The 14596-nt window shown below is 43.9% G+C and overlaps 1 protein-coding gene across 1 annotated transcript in view; it reads right to left on the bottom strand.

Annotated features, from left to right (window-relative positions):
* mosmoa (modulator of smoothened a) overlaps positions 1-14561 on the bottom strand; it is a gene marked incomplete at its 3' end in the record, with an annotated part of 33426 nt that extends 18865 nt beyond the window's left edge. Inside the window, exon 1 of the mRNA XM_080724347.1 lies at positions 13502-14561. Within this exon, the coding sequence (XP_080580473.1) occupies positions 13502-13607 (106 nt within the window). The 5' untranslated portion in view covers positions 13608-14561. The remainder of the gene's footprint in view (positions 1-13501) is intronic.
* Positions 14562-14596: the final 35 nt, after the last annotated feature.

Genomic DNA, 14596 nt, shown 5'->3' on the forward strand with positions numbered 1-14596 from the left:
GCCGGTTCGCCAACAAAGGGTTAAAAAAATAGTGTGCACGCTGGTGCACACATTCGTGCACAGATCATGCACTATGCATGTGCATGCTTTTCACAGCTTTCAAACAAAAAAATCCGCTTGGAAATCCGTTCAGGCATTCAGGAGAAAGGAGCCCTTATGTTTTCTTCAAATGTAAACAAACATGGCTGCCATGTTTGAAAGATGGGGTTGGTATGGGGGTTAAACATGCAATTTCGCGATCGCGATCATGCCTAGTACACTGTTGGAGGTCCAAAATTTTTTTTTTCAAAAAGATTTTTTCCAAAACATTTTTTTTTTTTTTTTATTATTTAAAAAAAAAAGACGTTCAGAAGACGTCTGGCAGGGAGGTCCATAGTGAAAAAGACGTTTTAAAGACGTTTTTATCATAGAAACTTCTTTTTTGGCAGGGTATGAGTTAAGTACATTTTGATGCCAAAACTGAAGCCACACCAAAGTACCTATGAGAGTGGAATCCGCGTTCTGCCAGTGCATCTCAATGGGAAGGGGGCGTTTTCATGTCAGTGGAGGATATCCGCGCGCCGCGCCGACCTTGCGTTTATGCTGGAGCTCCAGTTTTTCCCCTCTGTCCAATCGGGTGAGTCAAAGGCGGAATGGGGAGGGTTCTGGAAGTGACTGACAGGCGCGTCGCTGTCTTTGGGACAGAATGCGCTCTCTGCGTTTTAAGTCAGCCGCGCAACAAAATAGTTTATCCGCTGGCGACCATATTTTGGTGTGTGTGCACCCTTACAGAGCATTTCTTTTACTTTTACTTATATGTGAGGAGTTCTTTTCCCACCACTGTCGTGCCTCAGGCCTCAGGAGGTGAGGACCGCCGGAGCCCTGCTGACACCAAAGTAGGTATGGGACGATATGAAAATGTCACCGTTGTCACCGTTGTGAAATGTTTCAAAAATGTAAATGACTGTGTGTATTGCCTTCTTAAATACTAAATATATATATAACAAAGAGAAGAGACTCCTGCACATCCAAAAAGGCCCGTAGAAGGTGCAAGTCTAATCAGTAGGCATGTAAACTATAAAAATATATAAGAGACCTTCCATCAGAAGGGACTGCAGAGCCCACTTAGAGAACCACTACCCTAGAGGTTGGGTACCGTATTGTTTGAAGTTAAAACAAAGAAATACGTAGTTATAAAATAAATTTTTAAATCAAGGACATTTCTGTTTATATTTCTGTTTATAAAGTATCGAACCGTGACACCAAAATAACTAACCGAACCGTGAATTTTGTAAACCGTTGCACCATGGAATAATGGTCTCTTCAGTGGTTATGCTACTGTAGGTCTAGGACCACCCTAGGACTCACGCTGCCTCTATATCAGGGGTTCCCAAACATTTTTGTCTCAGGGCACCCCATGAATATTTTTTTAATCCGAAACACCCCTACATTATAATTTTCATATCACGATTATTGTGACAAAAAAAACACGATTTACGATATTATCGCGATAATCAAAATCCATTATCTTGGGGCGGAACATTTGACAAAAAATTGCCGATCTACAAGCTCACAGCATTGCGACGCGTTGTGAGCTTGTAGATAATTGTTCGGCTAATTGTTATACAACATTTGATAGCAAAAAAAATACTGTATCAAGTATGTATATTATAAGTACCTTTTACCAATAATAGAGGGTTTAAGTGGTACCGGATATGCAGCTCGGCAAACAAAAGGTGAATTGATCCCAGTGCATGACGGAGGACGATATCACAATATATTAAATCTCCACGATACCATTATCCTGAGTGTTTTTTTATCACGATAAACGATAATATGGTGTATCGTCCCATCCCTACACCAAAGCAAAGAAGAAAGGGGGAAGGAGAGGTGGAGAGGCGGGAGGGACACAGAAAGATAGAGACTCCACTCCTTTAATCTGTCACCAATTCAGTGCATGCAAAGAGATGACGAGCTTCGTTCTCCAGCCTGGTGGGCCCAATTATATCTGTGGCTGAAGCTCTAACTCTCTCTCGTTCACACACACGCGCGCACACACACACAATCCTTCCTGCCAGTAATGTAATCAATTCCACATGCAGGTGTGTGTGTGTGTGTACGCGACACACGCGTATATGAGAGCAGTCAGAGCATGCACACAAGAGCTTGACACGAGAATCAAGTGAACAGTGCATTACAGAAAGGGAATATTGCACTTGCTACTAGTAGGGCTTGCTACAGCATTCCTCTCTCTCTCGTCTTCTGGTGCAGAAATGTTGGCTTGGTTCTTGGACGTGAACGCGGAGCACATCTGCTAGCATGAAACAATGCGTGGTAAGACATTCTAGCCATCACTGATTCAACAGGAGAGGAGATGGACAGAGTTTTGCCACATAGGGAGGGAGTCACGAGCGGAGTTGAGCCAGAGTGTGGAGGCCCAGGCAGAAGCATAGGGCGCTTTTTCTCAACCAATGGCCCTTGGCATCATTACAGGTGGTCCATGGTCAAATGTTTGCAAATATACTGTATCTTGTACCGTTGTGAAATGTTTCAAAAATGTAAATGACTGTGTGTATTGCCTTCTTAAATACTAAATATATATATAACAAAGAGAAGAGACTCCTGCACATCCAAAAAGGCCCGTAGAAGGTGCAAGTCTAATCAGTAGGCATGTAAACTATAAAAATATATAAGAGACCTTCCATCAGAAGGGACTGCAGAGCCCACTTAGAGAACCACTACCCTAGAGGTTGGGTACCGTATTGTTTGAAGTTAAAACAAAGAAATACGTAGTTATAAAATAAATTTTTAAATCAAGGACATTTCTGTTTATATTTCTGTTTATAAAGTATCGAACCGTGACACCAAAATAACTAACCGAACCGTGAATTTTGTAAACCGTTGCACCATGGAATAATGGTCTCTTCAGTGGTTATGCTACTGTAGGTCTAGGACCACCCTAGGACTCACGCTGCCTCTATATCAGGGGTTCCCAAACATTTTTGTCTCAGGGCACCCCATGAATATTTTTTTAATCCGAAACACCCCTACATTATAATTTTCACTCCCAGCACCTTATATTTATAGCATATCGTCGTTGTCGGGTGGAAACCTTGTATGTCCAAAACCGTTTTATTTATCATCTGTAAAATGTACTAAACTAGTGAAAACAACAGATCTACAAGCACACAACGCCTCGCATCTTGTGCTTGTAGATCGGCTGTTTTCACTAGTTTTGTGCGACAGTCTTGTATGATGTAGCAGGGCAAAATACGTACAGATTTGAAAGTTGGATATACGAGGTTTCTGCCCGACAGTGACGATATTTGTTGTGAGGAAGACGTTGAGATAATAGCCATTTTGGTTAGAACTGACTGAAAATAACTTTGTACTTACAAAATATATTTTTAAATATCCAAATAAATTTCAAATATTATCAAATGATCTCGTGGCACCCCTGGACTGCCATCGCAGCACCCCAGGGTGCCCCGTCACCCACTTTGAAAACCCCTGCTCTATATGACCATATGTGTTAAAACAAATCATTGACGATTTCCATGTACCTGTACTTGTCAAACCCAATGTGCACTATAAATATGTGGTCACATAAATGTCTAAATGAAGGTTGTAATGCCACAGAACGTGCAGTGGGAGAGCCAATAGAACGTTGAATTCATTGACCACCAGAGAGACGATGCACTGACAAGTCGAGCTTGGGCGCGTAGGCAGCACGATGGGAGTTCAACAACAATGTTTCAGTAGGCGGATGGGCATGTATGCCAGAGACCAGCATGTGTGTGGGGGGGAGTTGAACAAAGTCAAGCCTGTTGCCTGCTCTGCCTGACACCAGGTTGGGGCTGACACCAACCCACTGAGTGTCACTGCGTATAGGGAGCTGGGTTCATCATCGAGCGACAGAGCATGTGAAAAGACAGTGTGGCTGGCAGGGAGAATCTCTAGGCCATACATGGGCAACTGGCGGCCCTGGGGCCACATGCGGCCCCCACCTTCACTTAATGCGGCCCGCAGGTTGATATTGGAGTACTGATATACTGTATTATTGATTTCAGCTGTTACAATTCCAAACATGGAGAAAATTACCGGCTTTAATTACTTCAGTCTATATTAGTAGCTAAATGACTAGTATTAAGATGTTATTGTATTTTTTTATGTCCAATGTATTTATATTTAAGTTCATAAAGTTAAAGCTATACTGTGTAAGATGCTCAACTAGTGGTCAGTAGCCCTATAGCAAACCGCGGTCGCGTTCGCGTCTTTCGCCCGTTTTTCGTACCTTCACACCCCCGCGTCTGCCTCCACAACGCCGAGAGCTATCTTTAGAGGGGTCCCTGGTTCCTGTGCGTTCAGGCATTCCGGAGAAACGGACTACTTCACCCTGCCTGGTAGGCGAGATTACCTTTTGAGTAAAGAGACACACGGGCGACTACAAATATGGCGACCCCACTTCAAGATGCGCTGTGATTGGCCGGTAGTGTACCATGTGTGCATGATCGGCGATGTGATTGGGCAACGTATACACAACGTATACAGATGATGCAGATTACGTCATTTTGGCGCGAAATCCGGTCCACGGCCAGGATCATAGAAAACATATAAAGAGAAGGCTTCAGAAGCTGAAAATAACGGAGTGGGTGTTCTAAAACTTTAGCGATTTAACAGTTAGGACAATTTTAAGATTTGTTTTATAAAAAAAGTTACATGGTACAACTTTAACATAAGAAGTAGAACATATAAATGCATTTGAAATTTTAAAACAAAAGAAGAAAAAAAAAGTTACTTTTCGCGATTCCAATTCAAAAATAGCAAAAATCTACAAGCTGAAAACGTGTCGCCCTGCGACGCGTTTTGAGCTTGTAGATCTGCTATTTTTGCTATGTATATGCATTGTGGCCCTCTGGAGTGAGTGTGAAAATGTAGTGGCCCTCTCCATCATCAAAGTTGCCCCCCCCTGCTCTAGGCCAAAGAGCAGGCCGGGCGAAAACAGCCCTGTGCAGTGCGGTCCATCCAGAGGAAATCCTGTCCCCTTTAGAACACCCAACCAAAACACGCCGTTTACAATAACACCCAAACACGGACTCAACCCTTCCTAAACTGCACACACGAGCCATGCCAGTGGTTCAAAAGGAATGCCTCAGCAGTCTAGAAAAGTTCAGATAAGACATTTCTGGAACTTCAAAATTGAAGGCTTCATTCACAGTCCGGTGTGGGCTACTTAGATAAAAGCTTATAGCCAACACACAAGAATGCCGTCCTCGGGTGCCCGCTCCCGTTTTATTAGGGACCAGGCGTAGCGGAAACGATGATTTGTACCTCTCTTTTTTTTTTACTGCCTTATCTCCAGCCCCGCTTCTATGGCGTTCAATTCCCTCCCGGTGTAGCAATCTTATGCCATAACAGGCCAATTCGCAGTAACAGAAAAATGGAGGTCATGACTCGACTGACTAAAATGGCACCTGAATGGCCCACTAGAGCTTAGTGAGTAGCCTATTTCTGAAGTGGGCCACATATTCCCGGGTAACCTTGAACACAACGGAGGACAGGAGGTGAGGGAGGCAGCCGTGCAGCCACGAGGAACAGCGGGGAGCCGGAGAACATTAGGCGAGGGTTTGATAGCGGCGGTTAATGGCACCGCTTTATGACCATTTCCCCTGGATCCTCCAGGCCCCCGCTGCTTCACTAGCTCTCCGTGGAATTCCTGCCTTACAGCAGCCAGGCACGCCATGGTAAACAGCCTGGACAAGACACAGAACGGCAAAAACACACCCTTAAAACACACACATACACACGCACACACACACAAACACACACAAACAGCAAGCAAAACATTTTTCAGCCATATGCCAACTACTGTATGCATGTTTACACCCATGTCACGTATGCATGCACGCAAAGGAATACTATACCAAGCGCAAAAGAAGATGAAACAACAGGCGCACAATACCCAGAAAGGCATACAATTGGCATAAACAGAGTCATTCTCAATCTCTTCAACCCCCAGTGTGTGTGTGTGTGTGTGTGTGTGTGTGTGTGTGTGTGTGTGTGTGTGTATGGGAAGGTCAAGGCCTGCTGATTTAAGGTTGGTGGGGGTGAGGGGTCAGTATGGACTATGGAAGGAAGGATATGCATGCTATGCGACAGTGCATGCTTCAAGAGAAGAGAGAAAATAATCTACGTTGCTCCCTAGCATTTTGACAGACAACACTGCCCACCCACCACCACCGTTTATCTCAAACACACAACCAACAGAACAGGTAAACCCTCCATTCCGAATAATATGCGCCCTCTCTCTCTCTCTCTCTCTCTCTCTCTCTCTCTCTCTCGCTCACTCCACACGCTCTACCCTCATCCACAGAATATTCCTCCTCCATTCTCCTCGCTTTCACCGTCATGGAAACTACAACTCTCGTCACCCTATCTCTCTGCCCCAGCCCTCCTCTCCTCCTCCCACTGTTTTCACTCGCATCCCTCATCCATCTCTCTCTCTCTCTCTCTCTCTCTCTGACAGCGTCTCAGTCTAAATGAGAGGAAATAAGGCCCCTGTGTGCTTGTCTTCAGCATGGCGATGCTCCCATTAGCAGAGCATGCTGGGGGTGCTGGCGTTTGCCAGCGCTTAACGGATGAGTCAAACGGGCCTCTGAACTGTGGTGGGCGGCAAAACAGGACAGCGAAGGGTAGCCACCAGCTGCCTGCTTCCCCTTGCAAGAGGCTTTTAAAGTAGCCTGTCGACACATTGCTCAGAGGAGGCACCGCAACACAGCAGTGTTCTATCCGTAAACACACAAACACTGGTTGACAAACCCCAGTGTGAGCAATTCTTCATTTATTGTACGCCATCGTACAAGGTAACTACGAACATAACTGATCTAAAAGCTTGTCTCACCGCATTTTCCCACGCAACACCAGCCAACGTATGATGAAATCGAAGTTAGACTTCAAAAAGTCAAAGGATAACGTCACTCACTTGATCATCTCCATAAATACGGAAGCATCTCAAAAGGTGGACCTGAGGAGGGGAAATGTTTCACTACATGGCAGAGAAAGAAATCAGATAGAGAGAGGCTGCAGAAATGCACTATGTTTGGACAGTTAAATCTACATAATGTCACAACCAAAACGCTGTTACGTTAACACCAGGTGTCGTCAAATAATACATTCTGGTGCTGCTATGTTGATAAACTATTAATAGTGGGATTGACCTGAGTCATACAAGACTTTACACTCAATGCCAACATTGTTGAATCATAAAATGTGCTCATATCCTTTGGATAAAGGCATGTCTCCACAAAGTGAATTTTAAATTTGGAAAGAATAACACAGAACAGCTCCAGAAGATGTCAGCGGATTATATAACACGTTGAAGTCTCAGCTACCTTGAGTCTAGCTTAGTGAGAAATCTAGCGTCTACATATGTACTACTGACAAAAACCTGCCCACAGAGCTTAGAACTAGCAAAAGAATGAGGTTTGATGCAGGTTGCATTCTTGCTTTAATCACTGCTGGCTTAAGCTAGGGATATATTTATCCTAGAAGGCCAATGCATTAATGCCCGCACCACCTTGTGTCCCATAAGCACCAACTAAAAAAGGCTGCTGTCAGGGTCAGGAAGGAGTAAAAATAAAAACACGAAAGAGCAAAAAGATCAGGTAACTGTCTAGGAAATAACTCCATCTGACAGTTATGTCCCTGAAGAAATTAGAGTTTGAATAAATATATTTTCCTTAAACCTTCATTAAAATCCGGTTCATATAATTAGGACTGAAATGTATCTGCTTGACAGGTAAATGCATTTGTTGATTCACTCAAATTTCTGTAAGACATACCGATATACTTGATGCCAGGGCAATCAGCTACTTTATCAGATAGACCGACCTGACTTGTGCACAATTATACAAGATGCATCTGTTCTGTTGTTTTCCAATTACATTCTGTTCTTTTCCATATCTAATATCTTCTGGTCATGTCACGTGTTCAGTACTGTATATATGCTTTCTATGGGTGTGTGTAATATAATTCAGAACTTCTCGTGGTACATGTCTCCGCCAGATCAGGTAAGTTATTGTGGGCCAGTAATGTTGGAATTCGACAATTAGGATGGAATATCAAACATCACTAGACTATAGAGATAATAAGTACAATTTTGAGGTAGTTTTACTTTAGTAGTAGTAAGTATTTCCTATTTTCAATACTTCTACTCTCAGAGGCAAATAATGTACTTCACTACATTTATTTGAACACTATTGTTACTAGTTACTTTGCAGATATAAATTATTATATTATAAAACATACATGATCCACTTTAGCCCAATTTTATACATAGGCTATTTGAAAATAGCACATCTACAAGCTCACAAAGCGTTGCATCGCATTTAAAACATTTGAGTACTTTTTCCATCACTGCCGATACATGGGTTGGACTTTAGTGAGAACGAGCACTGAGCACATCAAACACCTCATCTCCCTTGCTGGTCTACCTGTGAGCACTGAGCAGTGTGTTTGAAATGGAAAAAGCAATCACATTAAAGATGGGAATATGCAGACAGGGAGTCATGGCTTTAATGAGGCGGATAAGTTGAATTTTGGTGACAAATGTTTTCTAGCCAGGCAATATCTTTTTAATGGTGCCTTTTGGAAATAGTTACATAATCATAATTCTATCCATTCTCTATATGATTAACCATCCAAAGATAATGATAAGATAATGCATAATCAGTCACTGGCAATAGTTGGCCAACCTACAGTACTGTACAACCAACCAACAAAACGGTAAGATTTGTACAGGTAATGGGGAAAGACAAAAGAATTACACCACAATATTATTGTTCAAAGACTTTGGGGGTTGTTTGTCAATTTACATAAATGTACCTGTCTCTGAAACCTGCCACTTGTAATATTGGCTATTGCATCTGTAGATAAATGGATAATGTGTTCTATGTATTATGTTGTTTACACCAAAACAAAAGTTCTGCACCGAGTGTGGAGAGCTGAAAATTGCAGATCTACAGTACATGCGGAGAACACGCGTTGCGATGCATTTTGAGATCTGCCATTATCTATAGTCAACAACAGACCCCTCGCTCTAAGCCCTCCCCCCACAGACAGAGACATAGAGCGAGAACTGTTAGAGAAATTAATCGTTTCCCCACTGTGAAGCTCTGGTCTTGGTCACAGCTTCCTCTTTTATGACATAATCGTGATGATCACCTTGACACCATGTGGTAACAATGGCTTTGTATGGAAGCCCAGGCAGGAAATGAACTTAGCCGTTATTGCCTGGGGACGTTGTTGCACTGTGACATGGTCACGCCTCTACATTCTGCCTTTTGTGCTATTCCGTCTTGCATGAAAGCACTGCTGTTACTACGTGAAGCTGCCTCGGGTGTTCAATAACCAGAGGAGCTTTGTGTGGAAAACAGATTAAAGCTGCGATACATAACCTTCTTTTTGTGTGTAAATAAAGTGATATTGTTGTGACCAATCAGTATGGTAGAGTGTTAATACAATACAACTACTATACAACTGTGGTGGTGTAGTTGTTTTTTATACTCTTCTATTGAGAACTGTACTGTACTTCCTATGGCCAACTGCTTGTCAACTTGTTAAGTATTGGTTGACATGTGGCATGAAGCTCAACACTTCGCCCAAAGTAAAGGGTTCGAGTCCCGGGTAGAACATGGATGATCATTAGGGATTGCAGGCAGCTTTAAGGCTTTTTGTATGTGGTCCTTCTATTTCTTCTGATATTAGTGATTGACAATTATGATACACTCACACTAATTCACACTAATTCAAAACCTTTGTTAAGACCTGTGTTAAAAAGCCTATATTTAAGTTGTTGTTGTACATTTTTGAGCAGTGCTAACAGCTCCTGAATCTGGCTTCGCTCAATGAAATGAACTCATTAAAGGCACCACTCACTTCACACAGGGTGTGATATTTATTTAATGTTTTGAAAAATATTTTTTTTTTCTCCAAATAACTGTTTTAGAGGGCGGATTTAGAAGGCGTTTTTAGAATCGGCCTCTGGTCTAAATGGGTTAATGTATTTCTGCCGGCCTGCATCAAAACCTAAGTCTTTAGCCAGCCTCTCGACATAAAAGCAATATAAGGCAAAATCTGTCATGTGCACAGCTCTCATCCTGCTAACTGGCCCAGAACATGTTTCTCCACGTTTTTTAGTACAAAGACACCATGCTGGGTTCCTTCCCGGGATAGGTCACCAAGCTCTCACCTCGGTTAAAACGCTCTTCTCATCTCTCAACAACAAGCCTGGGAAATGGAGGCCCGGGTCAACCAATTAGAGATGTGATTTTGTGAGGGGTCTTGCATCGAGTGCTCCGACTCCCAAGTGACCTTTCACCCTTACCCACAATACACGGGCAAGCAGAATGTGTGCTGAGGTTAGGTTACTGATGGCAATGCCAGCCATCGGAATAGAGAGAGCAGCCATACTCAAGTTCCACCACCCAGGGACGTCGCGCCAAATTCTGGGCCCTGGGTACAAGGATTCACTGCGGGCCCCCCATGAATGTTCTTCATATGGGGAGGGGGTTTAACCCATTTAGACTGCGAACGCATCATTTTGTGCTTTAACTATTGAAAAATAGCAGATTTACAAGCTCACAGCGCGGCACCGAGTGCCGCACTTTTTTGAAATATTGTGAAAATCTGTGCAAGTCTTTGAATATTTCAAGGTTTTTTGAAAAACCTATGTTTCTATGTCAGTGGTGCTCAAACTTTTTCATGTGAAGGACGCCCAAAATGATATGTATTTGGCCAAATTTATGCCACTGTCGATGTTATGACACAAACTGCTTATGATCCGTCTTCCGATCCGGAAATGAGGAAGCAATCATGTTGTTTTAAAGAATTCTCTATTGTATTTAGCTTCTACCGAGCCACTCTAATCTAATCCTATCCAATCTAATGTAATCTAACCTAATCTAATAGCATGTACAACATGCCACGGCACGACTTTTAACCTACAACCCTGCAGTGGAACGGCTTTGCTAAAACACATCACAAGGGATCATCACAGAGGCTCTCACAGTACCAATGTTTCCACTATTGTAAATTCTAAAACAGTGGCTGCTTGCCCATATATTCTGAAAGTGAGGAGAAAACCTGTGTGTGTGTGTGTGTGTGTGTGTGTGTGTGTGTGTGTGTGTGTGTGTGTGTGTGTGTGTGTGTGTGCAGGGACGTGCTGGGCCCCTGATTCAGCCTGGGAATAAAGAGTTGGAGAGGCCCTAATTTTTCTATTTTTTTTTATATATTTCGTCGTTGTCGGGTGGAAACCTTATTATGTCCAAAACCGTTTGTTTCGTATTTTTCATTTAAAAATGATTTAAACTAGTGAAAACAGCCGATCTACAAGCACACAACGCCTTGCACCGCGAGGCGTTGTGTGCTTGTAGAACTGCTGTTTTCACTACTTTTGTGAAACGGCCTTGTATGATGAAGCAGGGCTTTGTTTTGCGAAAAACGTATACATTTGAAACTTGGAGATACGAGGTTTCTGCCCGACAGTGACGATTTACTTTGTTGGCCGCACAGCCCCCAAAATGGAACGAAGGCAGACATTTTATTTTTTCCTAATGGCCGGCCTGAACCGGCCGGGAATGAACCGGCCGTTCGGGAGTTGTCCCACTTTTCCCAATGGCCAGCACGTCCCTGTGTGTGTGTGTGTGTGTGTGTGTGTGTGTGTGTGTGTGTGTGTGTGTGTGTGTGAACAGTCTGTCACCTACCCATCCCGTAAACCTGTACAACAAAGGACCCCACACACACACAGCCATCAAAGACAGCTGGGGAAGGTGGAGAGGCAATGTGAAAACAGTAAGAGACATGGGATGTTCTGCAGAACTGCTTTGAAACATCAATAAATAAATACCTACAAATGTGTACGCAATCAAACATAACTTATTTCAGAAGAATGTGTGTGCCAAATATGTTATTACTTATTACTATCTATCTAATCTTATTACATTTGTACACCAGAGGTCTTCAACAGGGGGTCCGGGACCCCTAGAGGGTCCTCAGAGTTACTACAGGGGGGCCACCAAATCTTTGTGTGATAGGATCATGTTTTTATATTAATCACTGGAACCCTTGCATCCCTATTCTAGTGGAACATTAGCCAAAAAATAGCAGATCTACAAGCTCGCAGCGCGAGGCGTTGTGAGCTTGTAGATCTGCTATTTTTTGGCACAGAGGATTGGTGTAGAGGGAAAAGAAGAGCAGACTAGTAGGTTTGCAGTTCAAGTGGTTAAATGTCTGAAGATACACATTACACAGATGATACTGTGCTGTCAAACAAGTCTAAGCGGTATAAGAAATCGATGAACATCTGCAGCAACACAATTTTATACGATATATAGTGGGGGTCCCTGCTTCATCTCTCTCAGCTAAGGTGTCCTTGGCCTGAAAACGTTGAAGACCCCTGTTGTACACAGTGCTTATTCGGTGGAGCTAATACAGTCTGGCCGTGCACTGGTGGATGAACCCCCTATGACCCACTTACTATAAGCTGTCATCCTACATGGGGGACAAAGGCTCCAGCTGTCTATCATGGCAGCCTGGATGTGTTTTAAGGATCGACGCCAAAAATAAAGGACCAACTGCCGGTGGGTGCGTGTTGGGATGACTCTATGTTGCCTGGTCTGGTCTGCTGCTTACTATGAGCGACTTTAGGTTTGTTTTCCTGTAAAGTTGCGTGTATAAGTTGCGGGTTTTCTAAAGTGTAGAGTGTAAAGTGTAGTTAATTCGTCCCTATAACCACCATCTGAAAATGTTTTGTGCCAGCAGGGAGCCCTGTACCAGATTTGCGTTGTTGTTGGGGTTTCCAAATATTCCACATTTTATGTCAAGATTTTTTTTGGAAAATATTAGATCTACGAACTTGATGTAGGCTACAGTAACAGTATATATGATTTAAGTGCTCATCATGACATGTGGCCTGTTATAGTAGCTTCTTTTTGGTTGCCCATTTCTCTCGCAAACTCTGCCAACACTGGTGCGTGTGGATCAGTACGGAGGCAACATCCAATAACACCTGCTCCACTGTCTACGGTTTCTCACGTGAAGCCAGGCCCGGATCACATGGTGATGATGCTACCAAAGTGTCACCGTTACCATCATCATCACCACCACCACCTGAGCTGAAGTGTACGCACTCCACAAGAGGCGCATTTAAAAGCAAATGTCTTCTTGCTACAGTAGTACAGGGATGATTAAACATGTTTTAATTGTACCCTTGGTATGGGTAATAAATGGGTAAGTGTTATGATATTAACATAAAACTCTTGACTGCTGTGCACTGTGCAGCCGCTTCAATGTAATGTAACCATACTCTACTGGGAAAACTGTGGCAATAAAAGTAGGATATGTATTACTGCAGATTAGATATTATAAACAACAGGGTAAATATTTTGTGTTTGGGAGTCAGAGACAGTGACAAGGAATGCTGCAAAAGACCAACAACACCAACTTATTGCCTGGTGATAATTACCTGCTGATTCACCAGTGTTGATCCAATCTGGGTTTGCAATGCTGGCTATTGCAAATATATCTGCTGCCAGAAAGAGGCATCCTGATATTATGGTCAGTTTATCCATCACGCCAAGCTGCAGTTTGGGGGTCTTTATAGCGTTGCAGGGTGTGCTGGATGTGGCCTGGGGGTCCCAGATCAGATGCGACCCACCCCACCCCCCCAGACCCGTCAAAAAGAAAAGGTGGTGGTGGAAGAGAAGCTTCAGTCAGATATCCTCTGATTGCAATCAGTCTACCTCGCCCCCATCAAAAGGACACTGCTGTGGTGGTTCTGGCATTATTTTGGTCCACACGTCGCAGCAAGGAGACACATTCAGCTAGAAAACGCTGGACGCGCAGAGGGCATCATCACATCTCCGGTGCCACGATCGTCCACCTCCGTCGATGAAAGCGAGAAGAAGCCCGTCCAAGGGCCCAACGCCCCTCCAGCCGTTTGTGTTGGGGTTTGGATCCGCTTGGCAGCAGCAGAAGCAGCATCGGGTGACTGCGGCTAGCAGGGCAGCTAGCTAGCTTTTTACCCCCTCTCTTAACAGGACCCGAATTGGGACTCGGATCGCCGAACTGCGGCCCAGCAGCGGAGGCTGCCCCCTGCCTGCGTCCCAGAGCCACCGGACTCCGTTAGCATTTTTTCCCCCCCAAGAACAAAATAATGTCACCGCCGGACGGACGGCGAGCCGTGAGACGCAGAGAGAGGGTCCGTAGCGGACGCGTCGTGTTCAGGGTGATGAATGATGGTCTACCGTTGAGGAGAACCCATCATCCTCCTCCTCCTCCTTATCCCGTCTGCTGCTTATTCATGCCCCCGTCTCCTTCTCCTCCTCTGGAATAGCATCTGTGCCGAAGTCCGCTAGCAGAGAGAGACCACCGAGCAGAGAGAGGGTCCGACTCCGAGGAGGAGCTACTTTAATGAAGTCTATTTCGCGTCAATAGGCTTTATTGTGCAGGAAAGGGCATTTGTAAAAGGGTAGAGCGGCGGGTAGGTTATTGTTATGGTTATAGCCCACCAGCCACCTCTAAGATCAGCCCCTCTTCTTTCTTCCGAATGACATGAAGC

This window comes from Nannobrachium achirus (genome assembly GCF_963921795.1).
Source record: "Nannobrachium achirus genome assembly, chromosome: 4".
Taxonomy (NCBI): Eukaryota; Metazoa; Chordata; class Actinopteri; order Myctophiformes; family Myctophidae; genus Nannobrachium; species Nannobrachium achirus.